The sequence below is a fragment of the Juglans regia genome, chromosome 4, assembly GCF_001411555.2.
Source record: "Juglans regia cultivar Chandler chromosome 4, Walnut 2.0, whole genome shotgun sequence".
Taxonomy (NCBI): domain Eukaryota; kingdom Viridiplantae; phylum Streptophyta; class Magnoliopsida; order Fagales; family Juglandaceae; genus Juglans; species Juglans regia.
In genome coordinates, this window is record NC_049904.1 from 25,508,016 (window position 1) to 25,527,235 (window position 19,220).

Below are 19,220 nucleotides of genomic sequence, written 5' to 3' on the forward strand. Positions count from 1 at the left end.
AACACTATTCCGAAGAAAGTTTGGAACCAAAAATAGAAAAGAATTAAAGATGACAAAGTGATGAAACAACATAATGAATATTTATTAAGCAGATCTAATTCAACAATTTTTAACTTCATTATTTGAGAAGAAATATTGAAATAGAAAAAGAACAAAACTGTAAGTATGCCAATAAGAGGGGAAATAAACATCACAACTTCGAAAGTCCCACCTGAGCAACTGGCCTGCAAGATGTAAAATTCTTCCATGACTTACTAGAACTTTTAAATAATGGGAAGAGAGATTGAAATGATATATTTTTTTCTTTGATATTTCTAATAGTAATGATGAAACAAAAATATCAGGGCAATAGTGCAATGGTTTATTCAAGAAAATTAAGAGAATCAACTTTGTGAGTTTTTATTTTCTTCTTCTTCTTTATGGTTCATAATTAAGCTATCTGATCAAATATAAGTAACAAGACTACTCTACAACCTTAACTGATAAGAATTTAGATAATAGGAATTATTACAATTTACAAGTGAAGGTGGTAAAAAGATTATCAGGTCAAAATGGCAACAAGCAATTATTGAGTAGGAAAATGAGTTCTTGAAATAACGGACCCAGATCTAAACTCGGAAATTGGGAATAGGTGTATCACTGTATCATGCACTACATGTAATGACAAAATTTTTGATGCAGCTGGAGCACACTCGCATTGAGTTTTTCCGATGTTAATCATGAACTTTATTTACTATTCAAAAGGAACCTTTCAAACCCTCATACTTAATAGGATCATAAAGGGCTAGAAATTCTGAAGCATTAAACTGAGCATATGCCTCAACAAATGTAGATGGCTTACATGAGCTCAAGAACCAGGGCAGATGCCCCTCCTCCCCCATTGCAGATGCCAGCAACCCCATATTTCCCATTCTTGTGTCTCAACACCTACAACAAAATTCTCCTTTTTAAATATTATCTGAAATGCGAACAAATATATGAAGAAATAAATTATTTGATGCACTCCTCAATTTCCTCAAACATAGTCCTCATCTCTCAAATGGTTTCTATAGCAGGAGAAAAGCATAGAATCACTTCACAGCCATATACATAGTATGTGAGGGGAGCGAGAGAGAAGTAAAATATTTTTCAAAACATGTGAAACAATGCATATACAAAAAATAAGGGAAAAATATATTTTGCACCCCTAAATTGCCACTGTTTTTTCAATTTGCACTTTTTTTTTAATAAGTAAACAATTATATTGATATGAATAGGTATAGCCCAAGTTCACAAGATGGTATACAAAAGGTCACACATATGTAGAGAGAAGTAATAGAAACAAGAAAATCATGAAAATCGAGGCCACAAAAATCTATAGATGTGGCCCAAAGAAAAAGAGTGCTAACAAAAAATAATCAAAGTTCTACTAGTGAGCACTCCTTCTCTTCAAATGTCCGGTCACTTCGCTCCTTCCACAGGCACCACATGATACAAATCAGGACCATTTTCCACATCGCTGCGATTCGTGAGAGACCTCGTAGATTTATCCAGCTGGCCATGAGCTCTGTCACTGTGGCTGGCATAACCCAAGCTAAGTCTATTCTATTAAATACTTCATTCCATAACGTTCCAGCCATCTCACAATGCAACAGTAAATGATTCACAGTTTCACCATTTTTTTAACACATGCAACACCAATCTACTATGATCACCTTACGTCTTCGTAGATTATCCGTCGTCAAGATCTTACCTAATGCTGCTATCCACACAAAAAAATGCCACTTTGGGAGGCACCTTGTTTCTCCATATCTTTCTCCATGGGAATTCCGTATTCTGTGGTTGTGAAAGAGACATATAGAAAGAGCGGACCGAGAATGTACCTTTACAGGTGGGAATCCACCACATCTTGTCTACTCCTTGGATTCTCAGCCTCATGGAGTATAGAAGAGCAAAGAACTCCTCAATGCTGCCAACTTCCCAATCCTGGGTGGCTCTAGTGAAATTCACGTTCCACTGGACTAGGTCCCCAAATAACTCCATACGATTAGCCACTTACGCATCTTTCTCACCTGCGATCCTAGAGACTGCTGGAAATGAATCCTTTAAAGCTTGGTCTCCACACCATAGATCAGTCCAGAATTTTATTCTAGATCCATCGCCCAACACCATTCTAGTATGCCGATTAAAGATCCCCCACCCCCTTTGAACGTGTTTCCAAACTCCCACTCCATAAACTCCGTGAACCTTCCTAGTGAACCATCCCCCCACATGCCTCCATATTTGCAATCACTAACTTCCATAGGGCTTCCGGTCCCGTATTATATCTCCACAACCACTTCCCAAACAAGGCTCGATTGAAGATCCTCAAATTTCTAATGCCCAACCCACCCGAAGAGACTGGAAAACATACATTATCCCACTTGACTAGATGATACTTGAATTCTTCTCCTATCCCACCCCAAAGAAAGTCACGATATAGCTTCTCAATACAGTTCGCCACACTTCCTGAAATTGGGAATACAAATAAAAAATAAGTTGGTAGATTAGACAGAGTACTTTTGATAAGGGTGATCCTACTGCCTTTAGAGAGATATAATCTCTTCCAACTTGCCAATCTGCATTCAATCTTCTCCACCACTGTATCCCAAATCGATATAGATCTTGCAACTGCCCCCAAAGGAAGACCAAGGTAGTTCATGGGAAGCGAGGAAACCTTACATCCAAGGATACTAGTCAGCTGCCTGATGTTACGAACATTGCCCACCGGCACCAATTATAATTTATCAAAGTTCACTTTTAAGCAGGATGCCGCTTCAAAACAAAGTAATAATGCCCTCAATGTTTGAACTTGGCTTTGTTCTACCTCACAAAAAATAAGTGTATCATATGCAAACAATAAATGAGATAGGTTAATACTGTCCCTATTAGGATCACCCACCGAGAATCCCTCAATAAAGCCATTGTTCACCAAGGCAAGAATCATTTTGCTAAGTGTCTCCATGACAAGAATGAATAGGAGTGGGGACAAAGGATGTTCTTGTCTTAGGCCCCGAGAGCTATTACAGTAACCATTTGGGCAATCATTCACCAATACTGAAAACCTCACCCTAGAAATACACCATCTAATCCATGAGCACAATTTCTCCCCAAAACCGCACCTCCCAAGCACATATAGTAAGAACTCCCAGTTTACATGATCATACGCCTTCTCCATATCTAACTTGCATAGGATTCCTAGTTGGCTAGATTTTAGCCTACTGTCTATGCATTCATTAGCAATGAGGACTGAATCCAGAACTTGCATATCTTAAACAAAATCATTTTGGGGTTTTGTAATGATCCTCCCGAAAACCTCTCCTAGACGATTGGCAAGCACCTTAGCAATGAGGCTGATAGGCCGAAAATCCTTCAATTTGTACTTCAAGCAACCAAAACTGGCAATTTGCATCCTAAACTACTAAATTTTAGTAATTTGCACCATTTATTAATATCTGCATTATGATCAATGAAAAACAGGACATATGGCACAGTTATAATGATCAAATCTTAACCAAGGTGCAAATTGTCATAATTGGGCAGTTTAGGGTGCAAATTAACAGTTTTGGTAGTTTGTGGTGCATATTGCAAAAATAGTGGTAATTTTGGGTGCAAAGTGTAATCTCTCTAACATATAAAGATAACATTCATTTATTACCCCTAACAACGTGACCAAGATACGAGCTCCACTGCATCCTAAAGGATGTCCCAATGATACAGCTCCACCATGTGCATTAAGTCTTTCCTGCACTCATTATAAAGACAAAAAATTTATATAAGGATTGTATTTATAATACTTGGAGACTGCGCAAGAGAATGAAACATCTAAAAGCAACTAAAAAATTTATATAAGGATTGTATTTATAATACTTGGAGACTGCGCAAGAGAATGAAACATCTAAAAGCAACTAAATTTCTGAGTTCTATGAGTAAAATAGTAAAAGGGTTAGTCTAAGACTCACAGGATTAAGACCAAGCAACTTTTGATTGGCAAGTGCCACAACCTGCAAGGATTAGTTTAAGCACACATATCTATCAAATTCAAGATCAATGAACAACTGACTAGGGGGATGAAAAAAATGAAAGCCTGAATTCTTACAGAAAAAGCTTCATTAATTTCATAGTAACAAATCTGAGAAGCTTCCAAACCAGCATTTGAAATAGCTTTTGGTATTGCAAGGGCCGGGGCAGTTGTGAATAATTCAGGTGCCTGCATGGATTCTTCTTTTTAGCACTATTTTACACGAGTTTCATTAATCAAACCAAATATGAATACTAATGTTCATAATACCTGAGCTGCATCAGCATATCCTTTGATCTTTGCAATCACCTTCAAACCTAGTTGAATTGCCTTCTCTCCACTTACTAGCACTAATGCTGCTGCACCGTCACTATCCATGATGACATCCCCAAACCAGAGTGAATCAGAAGGAATTCACTTCATCACCAATACAAGGAAGGAACAAGATTATACAACACATCTATCTTGGAATTAGAGAGAGAGAGAGACCTTATGGTAGAAGCATTGCCAGCAGTAACAGAACCCCCATCTTCCTTGAAACTTGGCCTGAGTTTCCTCAGTTTAGCAGCATCAAACTAAAATGATAGTATAAGGGGGGAGGGGGAGAGAAAGAAAAAGAGACAGATTGAAGGAAACTCAATATTTCAGAAGTAAAAGTGGGAAAGGAAAGAGCAAGTATAAGACAAGGACGTGACATTAAGAGCTCCAAAATTTTGGCTATAGGAGTACAAACGTGGAGTTAATGTCCAATATAACATAACTACTATGTATTAATCAAAGATCAAATTCACTCCAATTGTCTATTTCTTTTTTGTTTGAGAACAGCTCATGGCATTCATGGTAAAAACCACATAATAAATAGAAGGGTTAAATACACTTCTCATGTTGCCTATTTTTCACCATCCTAACAATCAGGTCTTGATTTAAGGATGCTATCTGATAGCTGGAGATAATTGATGTGTATCAGTTTTGGTAATTTGGGAGAAAAAAGTTCTAAAAACCTGGTAATTTAGGGAGAATAATATGTTTAACCCTAAACAGAAATAATTGATATGAAAAATGGTAATTATTTGAAAATGCTGGGGTTTGGAACACTTTTAGAAATTTTTTTCTCATTTCAAGGGGGGCAACTGGCAAGGCAGTGGTTTGTTTAAAACCAACATCCAATCAAAAAAGAAACTGATGTGCCTTAAATAACATGAGGTGGGACAAGAACTGAAGCCAATATCTTAACCTTCTCTTTTCTATAATTCTGTGGCACTACTTATCAAAAAAAAATAATAATAATTATGTGGCACTGATGCCAATGTTGTTTATACATAAAGACAAATAGCTTACTCTATTAGCTTGATTGGTGAAATCTACTTGGTAAAATGGTAGTCATCTTCAGCTAATGTACTCCAATCACATATCAAGTACTCAATTGAGAAGAGATATCTTCAGGTTCAAATTCTATGGGTCAAATAATTATATCAGTTTTTTATCAGTCAACTGACAAAGAATTATATAGTTGATAAGTCAATCCTTGTCTAATTATTGTATTCACCTTTCCTAAACCTTCATCCTTGTCAACAATTGTGGAAGGCTTCCCTCTTCCCCGAGAAATTTCAACCTGCACAGAATTATCAGGTGATATTTACTTGATGCCATAGACTACAAGCTCTCCTGGTTGGTTAAGATTAGGAATCGCACCGGAACTATTTCCCATGCAAAGAGGCCTCCATTCTGTGCAGAAATTCCCCGCTGAAAACTCTTAACAGCATAATTATCCTGCAAGAAAAAATAGATATAGCAGAAGTTAATATAATGAATCAATGATGCAAACTGAAACATTGGAGATCACAAACAGGAAATATCAGTAATGTGCAATGGGAAAATTAACATCAAAGAAAAAACATTTTGCAAAATTATAACATAAACCAGCATTGTAAAAATTTACTTAACATGATTTTCTTTTTCTTTTGTCAAATGCTCCAAAGTTTATTAGTTTATTCCATCCATCAACACAGATGTCTAAACTCACTTCATGTGGTAACTTACGAATCAGATACCAACAAAACATATCAAAAAGTATACATGGAAAAAAAAAAGAAAAAGAAAAAAAATGAACTGAACATTAAATTATTAGATAAAAATTTTGTTTACTTATAAAAAAATGATTATAAGACAAAATTTGGTACTTAATAAATTTATTTTAAAAAAATATCAAGAGCGTAATAAAAGATATCGCATGTTGAAAAATAAACTTATTGCATGTAATAAAGTGGACAAATACTGCAGAACTGTACCTGCTCTTCTCTTGTTATAGTATGTTGATCAGCACATATTTCTGCACAAGCTCCCATCCCAAAGTCATTGTAAACGTCCCAAAGTCCATCCTTCAGCATACCATCAACAATTGTATCATGTCCAAATCGAGATCCCTTTCTGTTTATAAAATGGAGTCAGAATGGATCACAAAGATACTTCCCTAAACATTTTTTTATCGGTAAAAAATAGTAACACTTGTATACAAAGCTAAGGCAGCACCAAACATTGAGCAAGTCCATCAGTTTATCATCAGCACATAAAAGTAGTAAAACAACTGCAACCATGGTCAAAGAAGTAAACAACAATATGTTTTACATAATCACCACAATAGGCAGAAAGATTATCAACTTGTTTGATTCACAATGAAATCTTCATGATGTTTCCTCCTTGGACAAAAGGCTGGCCAAGTCGACTAAAATTGTCATGGACATCCCATTAATGACTTTCACTTACCCACAGTTAGCAAACCTCACTTCTCTATGTTACAATTATATAAATTACCAGTTTACTTATATAAAAAAATATAGACTATTATTTTATAACCAAGATGACATACCCTTCAATAATCCATATGCTTCAACAAGAAAGACACTATGTCAACACTTATGCTTCACAAGCACTTACTTTTTTTTTAATAAAAATTTTATTAATGGTATATGTCCTATGTAGTTGCGCTTCACCTAGTCTTTTCTTCAAATTAACAGAATTATCACTTATAAAAAAAAAGTAAAACTTTTATTAATATCAATAAGCATAGCTCAGGTACATTGGATGTATACATGAGAAAACACTTATCGGAAATAGATACAAGGAAATCATAAACATTAAGCCCATTAAAATCTTTTTTTTATATATAAGTAAGAGATAATTATTATTGATATGAATGAATAGGCATAGCCCATGTACACAGGAATTAAGCCCATTAAAATCTAAAGCAATTGCCTAGAGAAAAAGCATGTCAGTATGGGTTATCTACTAAGTTCCTCCACAAACATTCCCTATCTTCTAAGTTCTAGTCGTTTCTTTCCCTCCAAATGCATCACAGAAGGCATATGGGGAGGACCATCTTCCATAATGCTACGGTTTGGGGGTATACCATAAGGACTTTTCTAGCTGGAAGAGGACTAATCTACCACAAAGATATCCCACAGGGTCCTAACAACCTCACAATGAAGTAGCAAGTGGTCCATAGTTTCAAAACTTTTCCTACACATACAACACCAATCAATTACTATGATTCGGCATTTCCATTGGTTGCCCATGGTCAGGATCTTTCCTAATGCTGCTGTCCACACCAAGAAGGCAGCCTTTAAGGCACATTACTGCCCCAAATGTTCATCCAAGGGAAGTGGTTATTGTCCTGATTAGCGATGGCCCTATTGAATGAACGGACAGAATTTCTATATCCTAGAGGGAGCCCATAAAATCTTATCTACCTAGCCGAAGCATGTACTTCTTTCAACTTCCAAGTCCATCAATCCGTAAAAGCACAAAAGCAACATGAAGTAAACTAATGAGTAAACAATTAATGCCACATAGCCAAACCTTGCTTCAGCTAGGTACTTAGGTGCATTAGACATGCTTTCCATTCCCCCAGCCACAACGACGTTATTCAGACCAAACTGAATAGATTGTGCAGCAAGCATTGTTGCTGGGACAAAGAAGATAAGAACATGCCATACTCAATCCCATTTCTACATTCATTTTTTTCTACACTAAAAGTGAAGTATAATTTTAATTCAATGAAGAGCGCACCTTTCATCCCAGATGAACAAACTTTGTTAATAGTGGTGCAGATCACAGAATTAGGTATACCTGCACCCAAAGCAGCCTGCCTAGCAGGAGCTTGCCCTAAATTGGCACTTAGGACATTCCCGAAGAAAACCTCTTCCACAGTTGAAGGATCAACATTTGCCCTCTTTAGAGCACCTACCCAAATTAATACATTACAATCAAAATGAAAACACACACAATCGTTTTAAGGAACACAATACTGAATAGTAACATAGTTGAAGAAACCAAAAGAAAACAAATTAAAGAGATATAAGTAGCAGTGATTACATTCAATAGCTAGAGAGCCAAGCTTGGTAGCTGACAACGATGACAAGGTACCAAGTAAGCCACCCATCGGCGTACGTGCAACACCAACAATACAAACATCTGCACGGAAACACTTTAGGTTGAGTTGACATAGACTAAGAATTACCCAAAGGCCAATTTGTAAGCCTTGTTATGCATCTTCTCAAAATCATAAGAAAAAAAGTAACCCGATACATGAAGGTAAGCGTAAAATAGCCAGTGAAAATTGGAATTTTCGATTATGCTACGGTTGGGCATATAAGCATGCCAATAATAGCTTAATTCCAAGCAATTGAAAGTAGAAATCAGAGGAATTATGGAAATATTTAATCGAGATTAGTAAGAAGGAAAGCCGATCTATCAAACTTGTAAAATTAAATGGTGGAACATGTTAAGAGATGGAATGATTTGGAAGAGAAGAATGAAATGCAGAGAATGACAAAATGAAGCAAAAGAAAATCCGATATTCTGTAGAATCTGTACATCAACCGAACTCTATCCATACAAGAGCTAATTCTAATTAACAAAAACCTTTGCAACTAAACTAACTGAAACTAATAACAGAATTATCTGAAGGAACAGGGATCAACAGGCAGTAAAAAAAAAATTAGAATTAACAAAGAAAGAAAGAACCTCGAGGTTTAATGGAGTCCGAGGATGCCACAGGGACAGGAGCCATTGGGATCGTCAAAAAAAGAAAGTGATACAGAAAATCCAAGCCAAAGTAAAGGAAGAGGGCTACTTGGTGATCTGATCACTCAAACTCAGGGGGGCGCGCGTATGTGCCGGGGAGGCGGGTGATTTTTCGGGTTGCAGCTAAACGTTAAACGATCAAACGTAAGCGTTGGGAAGCGTAATCAAGCTATCCTTCAATTCCCCACGGAAAAAGAACAAACCTTTTCTGACATTAGCCTCTTAAATTCCCAAACATTCTAGGAATGGTAGTGATAGGCTACTTCCTATTACTAATTATTTACTATTCATACTTCATTTCAAATTTTTTATTTTTTTATCTTTTTTTTTTTCAATATTTTTTTAACATCTTTAATTATTAAAAAAAATTAAAAATATATAATTTTATTAATAATCACTTTTTTAACTATTAAATAAAATTAAAAATTAAAAAAAAATCAAATATAAAATAAGTAATAAATAAGTAGTAGGATAGTAATAACCCTTTCATTTTCTTTAGAAAGAAAATACTACTCACTCATTTCTATCTCTGTAATTTTTTTTTAATTAAATATTTTTAATAATATTATGATTTTTTTTATTTTTTAAAAAAATATTAAAAAATACATGAAAGAAAAAGTAAAAAAAAAATCCTATAAGTAGCTGTAGTAGATTTGTCAGAGAATATATCCATTCCTCTGTTAATTTATTATGGCGTCTAATGATTTTAGAGTTTTGCATATTAATTTATTATAATTTTAAAAAAAATATCAATAATTTTTTAGCGTGGAAAATTTTTCTATCAATAGTGTGTTGGGTGTGTAAAAAATAAGTTTTACAAACAGATTTTCATATGATCTTATTGCATGAAACTTGCATGCAATGATGTGGATTTCAAAATTTGGTGGATTCCAACATGAAAAGCTTGGTTTTTTCCTTTTTAAATTAGGATAAAGTATCTTAGGTAAACTTAGGGTGTGTTTGGGTAGTGGAGTAATTAGACTCATATCACTATTTAATATTATATCATTATTTTTTATTATTATTCACTATTATTTAATATTTTATTATTATTTTTTATCACTATTCACGAATTATCTAAAATTACCTCATCACTACCTAAACGTAGCAGATAAGAGAGGTAAAAGTACACTTTCTCATGCACCGATATGTTTTACTCTTGGATAGAACAGTGTCAGTAAGGAGCAAGGAAAGCCTACTTCATCATGCATATTGGGTATCAATTGCTATCATTTTGCTGCATCTTGAAGTGACTCGTCTCTAACTTATCTTAGCCTCACGCTTATGTTGGTTTTGCTCAACACAGACTTCACTGCCATAATTGCTGAACCGAATATGGTTTCTGCATTCCCATTTGATCCACCGAGGCAGGAGGACATTGCTGCCTATATCTGGATATTTCCACCCCACCATTGCATTTTTCTCTTTTTACTTGCCAAAAAACAAATAAATAAATAAAGACTTCGGGACATCTGATCTGTTTTACATACAAGTTTGCTTGAGGCTGCATTGTTATTTTCGGCATGCTTTGCTATTGCAGATATTACTTCTTGGTTGGGGAGTCTGTACTTTAACCAATCTATACCATTTTCATTCACTAGTGATTGAGAAATTTATGCAAGTATAGAAGGACCCTGCAGCACTGCTAATAAGCAACAAGCAAGATGGGTAAATGAAATTTCACGAGCAGCCTAAAAAAGATAGAGTTAGTAGGGCTTGGAGATGTGGAGATAAGAAAGGCAAATGGGAAGAATTATGGGTAGTTGGTTAAGGGAGAGAACAAGAATAATCTGGCAGAGTCAGGTGGAAGTGGAACAACAGAAGGAGCCATCATATGAGAGAAATATAAAACTCGCCATGCATAAAGCCAACTTCGATTGCGATAAATTATAATAACACTACAACAGAGAAAACTGACAATTGTTATGAACTATACACAGATTCATATCGCATTAAAAGCTACAAAGATCCTTAACCTTTCAGTGTCCATATCAAGTTGTCAGGAAAACCATACATTCTATCTCCTAACAAAATTTAAGATACCTTGTGGCACCTTGTTACACCAGGTACCTCAACGCCTGCCTACAGACAATTCAACAAAGCCCAATGAAAAACAATTCTCTTTTAGCCGAAGGTCCCATCAAACGACATGCCTGAAGGTGAGGTTAATACGAGTTGCCTCTACTTTTGCACGCTTAGGCACTGAATGGAGCCAATCTCGTTGAGTGTTGCCCCTCATTACCAATAGTGATCCATGCTTAAGCGTGAATGAGTGCTGATTGGTATGGCTACTCTTCTTGGACCGCTTGCTTGCTGGTTCTTCACCAAGTTCTTTTGACACTAGCCACAGAGGACAATTGCAAAAATAAAATCAACATAATCAACTTGTTAGCAGTTGGTTAATAATGCAAAAGTGGAAAACAAGTGTCCGGGTCTATAATTTAGAGGAACTAAAACGAAAAAAACTGATGCAATCTTACTGCTACATGGAATTTGTAAGGAAACCTATCGTGTATATGATGTAAACAGTGATAGATGCCAGATGGGGCCATGGGGGTAATCTCCTTTATTTATTATATATTTATCTATTTATTTATTGATAAGTAGAGATGGGGGTAATTTCCTTGATTAGAATAATCCGAGCCAAGAGACCAAAATGATGCAACGGGGCCTAAATCTAGTTCGATCTGTGAAATCAAGAAGTCCAGAAATTCCAGAATACGACAACTAGTGCAGAAAAAAACACCCACAAAAAGACGAATTGACATACCGTGAGATCTCTTACTGGGTTTCTTCTTCAAGAAGAATTCACGTTCACATCCAAAGGATACTGAAGCAATTTCCGGCATCGATCCATAGAGCTTCTCATCATCAGCGTGCCAACCAACACAGTCATTACCACCTTTATATCTGTTCAAGAGCAAGCTATTAAAGCTACTCCCAGGAAGAGCCTTATGGAGCTGCATAGAAAAGAGATCAACATATCGGATATCATCGATGTATGCGCCATTAATGAACCAATCATCAGGATAATATGCAAGTTTTTGGTAGCGATGACACAAGGAGATTTCCACAGTTTTTCTTAATTACCGCATCCAAGATTTCCTTAAGCGGAGCATAATCATTCCAAGAATAGGCATGTGGCTGATATCCACTGTAAATCAGATCGGGCAGTCCTGGACTTGCAATATAGCATGTGTCTCTAGGCTAGCAAAAACAAATACCATAAACCATTAGAAACCACAACTCGGAAATAAGTATTTCCAAGCGTATATATGAACCAAATGCCAAGCTTATTATACTCTTTGTTCAAAACCATTACCATCTTTGCTTCAATCTCTCGTTCTACAAACTAATCAAACTACAGGACCACGATAACAATTATACGTAATCTTAAAACACTTGACCCATTATTTGAGTTCACAAAAAACTGACCTATTTATTTGGATACAATTATAAAATAGAGAAGAAATAACTTATCCTTTTATTTCCTTTTCTTTTAGCTACAATCTCGCACAGGCAAACAAACAGGAAATAAGGGGAAAAACGAAATTGATTGAATTGGGCGGGGAGGGGGTACCTGGACGCAAGAGCGTCCGAAGACGCGAATGGTAGGCCTGGCCCAAGGGATCTCATTGTTGAGGTAATCGAACCAGTTCCACGCCTGATTAAAAGGAAAGAACTTGGGTATATATACGACTTCGCTTCCATTTCCTAAATCGAAAGTCAGTCTCTTTACAGCACTGCCATTAGGGTTAGGGTTAGGTTCCGCAGATGGTTCGGTCAGCGCTTTGAGCTTCAAACTCATTGGAAGAACCAACAGGAAAGGGTTTGGAGTTGGAGAATAATCGGAGGTCCAGCATAGCCCCCATTTCTTTCGCGTTTCGCGCCATTTAAGCAAGACTGATAAGATTTATTTTACAATAAAAACAATTTTATGTTTTTTTTTTAAAAATTTATTCCATTTTTAAGTTGTAAGTAGATTCTAGAATACATCATTCTAATTATTTAAATAATAAGACTTAATTTATAACATTTAAATTTTAAAATTAAAGTTTAAAATTAAATTATTTTATGTATATATAAAGCATGTAATTATGTAAAAATCTTAATTTAAAAACACTTAAAAGGTATTGCAATAAGTTTAATTATCAATGACAAAGTTTAACAAGAAAAACAATATTTCATTTAAGTAGTGTTATATGCACTTACAGTTTTACTTACAAGATTAATTTTGTTAGTTTTCTTTTAAAATTCAAATTTTATGATTTTCAATATATCAATAACTTTTTTTTTATATGGTAACCTATCAATAACCGATACGTGGAGAAGTAAATTTTTTTTAAATTTTTTTTAAATATATTTAGCATTTTTCATTTCATTTTATTAATCTATTTGACATCATCAATTTTCATTGCAACAGCATCTAGATTTTCAAAACTAACATTACATCCTTCAATTATCGTTAAGATACAACTCGGTAGGATATGTTTATGATGGTGCATATGAATGGAGATGAATGGTCGAAATTTTGAGAATCATGAACAAACAATAAATGAGATTAAAAATTTTTCTTCATACTTTATTCCATTGGTCGATTGTAATAGACTTTAATAAAATTATTATTTACTGATTAAGAGAGAGAGAGAGAGAGAGAGATCCAGCATCATCTATTTTTAAGGGTAAACAATGTATTTAGGCCCCAAATAGAGGCAGTTTGACATTCTACTAAAAACTGCCACTTTGCATGCTCTCCCTTGACAAGGGAAGGGAAGGCAAGGAAACATGCATTTGTTTTCAACACCTGCATTTTATTTTTGTTTTGCATTTGCATTAGTTATAATGGAGTGTTTGTTGGGATCCCTCATCCTGATCCTTTACTCATGTATTCCTCATCTGTTAAAATATATAAAGCTTGCTTTCAAAAAAATTACTGCCAAATAACATGCACTTGATTTTGAATAACTCGACCAAAGTTGCTCGGAAAATAGAAACAAACTGGGCAGTTTATGCCACATTCCATTCTTGACGTTCAACAGCTTGTTAATTCACAAGCCAAGTTAATAATACAGATTAAAGGACCATAGAATCAATTCGAATTCCTACTTCATCTGACTTTAAATAAACACACTTTTTTTTTTATAAGTAACTTTAAACAAACACACATTCACACACAGCTTGGCTTCAGTTTAGCCTACTCACATTCGTATACTAATTCTACATTAGAAGTGTTTTTTTTTTTTTTAACATCTATAAAGGGGTTACATGAGGAAAAACTTACCTACAACCACATTCATCTCTTCCCCGCCTCTCAATTGTTAGAAATCTGAACATATGCAATGCAAACCGGAGATTCGGTATTTGTAGAAATCTACCTTGAGGGAGTAACTGGTGGATTGATTAACTTGATCTTTAGTTCAATCTCCCCCGACTCAACTCCACAGAGCCTTAACCATACGCTCTGCACCACCTCTCCATTTATGCAACTAATAGAGCTCTCCCCAACAAGACAGTTGTCACTGTCCGGGGCTACCTTCCGTAATGTTGTCTCACCAGAAGAAACCCCAAGAATCTGTCTCAAACTGGCGGCAGAGACTATTGGTTTAAGGCTGAGGTGAGCATGTCCCATCTTGTCATCTGCCTTGAAACGGTCTTTGTCAAACACTTCCTGCAGAAAAATGCACTTTGGTCAGATGTCACAAATCTGGAGGTTACAATGTCATTAACATCAGTAAGATCACTTCGCCAGCTAAGGGAACAGACCATTAACACGAGATTTTTTATGTTGAAAGAAGAGATGAGAACAAAACTAAATTACTAAAATTATTACGGAAGAACTTATATTCTAAAACAGATCAACATTAAACTTCTTTCTAAGCCACATACGAGGGGAAAAATAAGAGGGGAAACATATAGAAAATGTTCCAATCATGAAAACAAGACGGAGATGAAATCACTTCTTAGACTAACAAGGCATTGTAAACACTCCACTCATGCTAATACATTATACCTCCACGAACCTCTGAGCTTTCCAAAGTTCTCAAATCCCTTCTCTTCCCATATAGCTGTTAATTTTCGGACAAAAGCCAATTCTCTCATTCTTCAAAATGCCAATACTAAGAAGCCAAACATTTTCGGGACAAAAGCCAGAAAACACCAGATTTTTCAGACAAAATCTATGTGCTGGGAAGCAAATAGGTACCAGACTGCTCTTGGATGTAACAGCACAGAAGAGGGATTATCCCCCCTTCTTCCACGAGGTTATCTGCTTTGCAAGATGGCATCCAAGCAAAAAATTGCCACTTCACTACAATAGAAGATCAAAGTGCTGGAGGAAGCATAATGAACTTAACAAAACTGCCCAGGGCAAGAATAACTTTGGGGGATAAATAAGCAGCAGAAGATACAGCTGGACTATGCAGGTCTGTGGACTAAGGTTAAATGCATAACTCAAGAAATTCAAAAAGAATCAAATTTCCATTTGGAAAACCCCTTCCTTAAGGTTTTGACACAAGAAGCTCAATTATGTCCCCCTCCCGCACAACCAAGAATTTTGACTTTTCAAGTAAGTTGCTAAATCTTGCCATAATTTTGCTCAATATGATAGATCTAGGCATCACACAAAAATATCTCACATGACTGGGCCAAGATTATAAAAATCTTGAAAACTAAAGCTCGCTGAATGTCCTGTGAATTCACAAGTTGAACAAAGGAGTTGAACACCAAGAGATACACAATTGGTTAAAGCATGAGAAGATAGCTCAAAGGAAGGACTACCAAGAAGTTATTAGAATGCATCGAACGGCCAAGCAATTTTGATAATTCAGCTGGTAGAATGAAACAGAACTCAATAACGAACAAAAAAACTATATTTCACCTTTCACTCACCTCAACTCTAATTAAAACCTAAAAATCCCCTCTAATTGAAACAATTGAGAAACAATATAAGCTGTTAGACTCACTTGCACAATTTCAATTTTTCTGAATTCAAAGCTTTAGGAACTTACGAAATTTAGAACTCCAACAGGTTCTGTGACAGAGAAACTTAGCTCTTCATTCCAAACAGGATTAAGGCAACTATTGATAACCTTGGTCTTTGCCGTCTGATACAAAGAACACAAATAAGTTAGTTTGGAATTCTATCAGAGCCGAAAAAATTTACAGATTCCAGTAACAAGTACTTAAGATATGTCTAGGTGCCTATGAGAAAGTTTTCAAGTGATCACTGTTATTCATATTCTATAATTTTGCCAAACATTAGGCATATAGAAACTTCACCTATGTTTTCTGATTCTTTTCCTTTAAACCATTACCACAAAACTTGTTAATCCTCTCGAGTCAGTGACTTCATCCTTTGCAAATTACTTAATAAACTAGAGCTGCACTTCTTACTGTTTATTCACTTTACAATATGTAACAGCAATGTGTATTTACCATTGGTGGTGATAAATCAATAAAAAAAAAACTATGGAATATTGGAACAAAAGAGCTCATGAGATCAGCCACATACCTCAAAGTAAAATTAGATACCAAGGTGCTATCACAATTCAAGAAAAAAGGAAAGCAAAAAGGAAAGGGGAAAAACCAGCATATCTACAAACATGATGGCATTAATCCAATTTAGAGTCTAGAATCACCTGAGTGCCTAACTTAACTACCACATAAGGATCGCTGCTCCTGAAATCTCGGATTACCAATCTTCTCCCTTGCACCACCATCACTTTCAGCAGTCCCAGTGGCTCCGCCATAATTGGCTCCTAAGAATGCCTAAACGCCACAAAGAGGCCAAAAACTGCAAAGAATCGTACCAAAAATGTGTCTTTCGACTTTCACACACACAAAAATAAAAGGCTGTATTTACACACTCATCTTAAATAATAGGCATTTAGCTTCTGCACATAAACAAATGCATACATACCCACATACATATACTCCTACATACACATAAATACACCCTAAAGCATGCTTACGTGAAAGGAGAGCTTAAATTAGGGAAAATCTGGGGACATTTTCAAGAAAAGGAAAAGAAATTAAGAGGCTCTGCATGAAAGCATATAAACTAGTAAACAAGACAATCCCAGCATTATCTATTCATGTTGAGTACAAGCTCAAATCAAAACCCTGAATTAATACAAAGACAACAACAGCAGCAACAATACAAAACCGAGTAACCAATAGCGAACACAAAACCAATCGATAACCGAAATGACTAGTAAAACAACAGAGTGAGACACGAGAAAATGGCCAACTCGGAAAGCAAATAAACCCAAAAAAATGAAAGTAGAAACAGCGGATTGTAGTTACCGAAAACAAAAAAAAAATAATATGGGGGGCTCAGCTCTGAGACTCTGAGAGGAGGTTTGGCTGGACGCGATGATCTAATTTGTTCGTGATGTGAATCCTGAAGTAACTCGTGCGTCTTATGCAAAAGGTAAAGAACGTTTGACGAGACCGTGTCGTTGCTCGGTCCTAAGAAACGGTCAAGCAGTGCGCGTCTTAGGTTTAGCTGATGGACTCTGACCATGGACTCCTTTTCTCTCTCCTTTTTTTCTTTTTCTTTTTTTCTTTTTTTTTTTCGGTGTAAACAGAAAATAAAAATTTTAACCGAAAAAAAAATTTATTATAAATAAATTTATAAATTGATATGATTTAATGCGATATGTCATATTATAAAACTATTTTTATTATAAAATAAATCTAACATAGTACATAAAATTAAATTTATCTGTGAGTTTATTTTTATAAAATTTATTAGTGCTTATATAGCATTTTTGAATAGATTTAGGTACGTGAGCTTTATACAAACCTTTTCGGAAAAAAAAAAACTCAAAAAAATCTACTTTTTTTTATATTGGGTCTCACTTATTTCGAAGGGATTAGTAGGGGACCGGACCGAACCGAACCGATTCCATCTTTTTCAAAACCCATCGAAATTAGTCCGGTTTCAATTTTTCTTTTTCTAACACCGTACTGGTTCATATATATATTTTTTAATTTTTTATATTATATAAAATATTTTTTATATGATTTTTTATATTATATATAATTTTTATATCTAAGATATATAATTATATATAAAATAAATTTGTATTATATGCTAAATTACTAATTAAAATAACATAAATTTTAAAATCTTATATAAATAATTATATATTATCACTATAGTCTATAGTATTAGAAGTTATACTAATACAATATAACTATATATTATAATATACTATAATATATCACTATATTATTTATTATAATATATCATTATAGTCTATAATATAATTATAATATATATTACAATATACTATAATATATTATCACTATATTATTATATACTATAATATATATAACATATTATATATACTATATATATATATAATATACCAAAAAAGCCTGACCGGAACCAGTAAAATTGGAAGTAATGGTTTAAGAGTTTAACCGGTACGGTATCGGTTCTTAAAATCTCAAAATTGCTGTATACCGATTCGGTTTTAAAATATGTTTAAAATCGGACCGAACCGGATTGGTTACGCCCCTACACAAAATAAACATGTATCTAACATTACTTGAATATATATTGTCATACTCTACACGTTTGATCTGAGAAACTCATTGTTGAACCAGACACGATATGATCACTTCAAAATCATAAACTGGTCCATCTATTTTGTCTTTGACTTTCTAAATTTTAACAATTTATCTTGCCAATATTATAAATATAAATCTTAAATATGCATAGCGTACGAAAATAATTATAATTTTAGAGATAAGATTTTTTTATTTACTATTCAGAAAATTGTATTTGGAAGTTATTTATTGGTAGTTGTATGCAAAATGCAACAATGCTGAAAAAAAAGTCCATATATGGAGGTGAGAATTGTGGTCAAAACATTTGAAAGTACTCAGATCAGGTGTATGCTTATTCCTGTGAGTGTTTTACCAACTGCCTTTTATCTTTGAAGTTGACAAAGCATACATGAAAATAAACAATGACAATATCTTGCTATAGGATCAGACAGAGCAACACCAGCATACAGAGAATAACAAAATATTTATGTACCCTTTATCTTTGTAGTGTGGGAGCGAGATTAGGTGGATATTGAGGAAA

The 19,220-nt window shown here is 34.8% G+C and overlaps 3 protein-coding genes across 4 annotated transcripts; all 3 read right to left on the reverse strand.

Annotated features, from left to right (window-relative positions):
* Positions 1-7: 7 nt before the first annotated feature.
* LOC109003620 (acetyl-CoA acetyltransferase, cytosolic 1) lies at positions 8-9,382 on the reverse strand. Its single transcript, XM_018981842.2, has 14 exons — positions 9,062-9,382; positions 8,411-8,509; positions 8,105-8,278; positions 7,895-8,000; positions 6,328-6,466; positions 5,732-5,809; positions 5,586-5,651; positions 4,529-4,614; positions 4,310-4,409; positions 4,118-4,228; positions 3,981-4,022; positions 3,677-3,763; positions 842-927; positions 8-224 (listed from the first exon to the last, which is right to left on the reverse strand). Exons 1-14 carry the CDS (start codon positions 9,105-9,107, stop codon positions 191-193), a joined length of 1,254 nt encoding a protein of 417 aa, XP_018837387.1. The 5' UTR covers positions 9,108-9,382; the 3' UTR covers positions 8-190.
* A 1,601-nt stretch (positions 9,383-10,983) lies between these two features.
* LOC109003618 (DNA oxidative demethylase ALKBH2) lies at positions 10,984-13,013 on the reverse strand. 2 transcript variants are annotated; one of them, XM_018981839.2, is made up of 4 exons: positions 12,702-13,013; positions 12,212-12,328; positions 11,892-12,081; positions 10,984-11,452 (listed from the first exon to the last, which is right to left on the reverse strand). In XM_018981839.2, exons 1-4 carry the CDS (start codon positions 12,927-12,929, stop codon positions 11,262-11,264), a joined length of 726 nt encoding a protein of 241 aa, XP_018837384.1. In that variant the 5' UTR covers positions 12,930-13,013; the 3' UTR covers positions 10,984-11,261. The 2 variants fall into 2 exon arrangements, with proteins under 2 accessions (XP_018837384.1, XP_018837383.1); XM_018981838.2 differs by having other exon boundaries at positions 10,984-11,461; positions 12,702-13,011.
* A 1,096-nt stretch (positions 13,014-14,109) lies between these two features.
* LOC109003617 (protein C2-DOMAIN ABA-RELATED 11) lies at positions 14,110-17,624 on the reverse strand. The gene is made up of 4 exons (XM_018981837.2): positions 17,426-17,624; positions 16,759-16,913; positions 16,129-16,224; positions 14,110-14,789 (listed from the first exon to the last, which is right to left on the reverse strand). Exons 2-4 carry the CDS (start codon positions 16,867-16,869, stop codon positions 14,493-14,495), a joined length of 504 nt encoding a protein of 167 aa, XP_018837382.1. The 5' UTR covers positions 16,870-16,913; positions 17,426-17,624; the 3' UTR covers positions 14,110-14,492.
* Between the last annotated feature and the right edge of the window lie 1,596 nt (positions 17,625-19,220).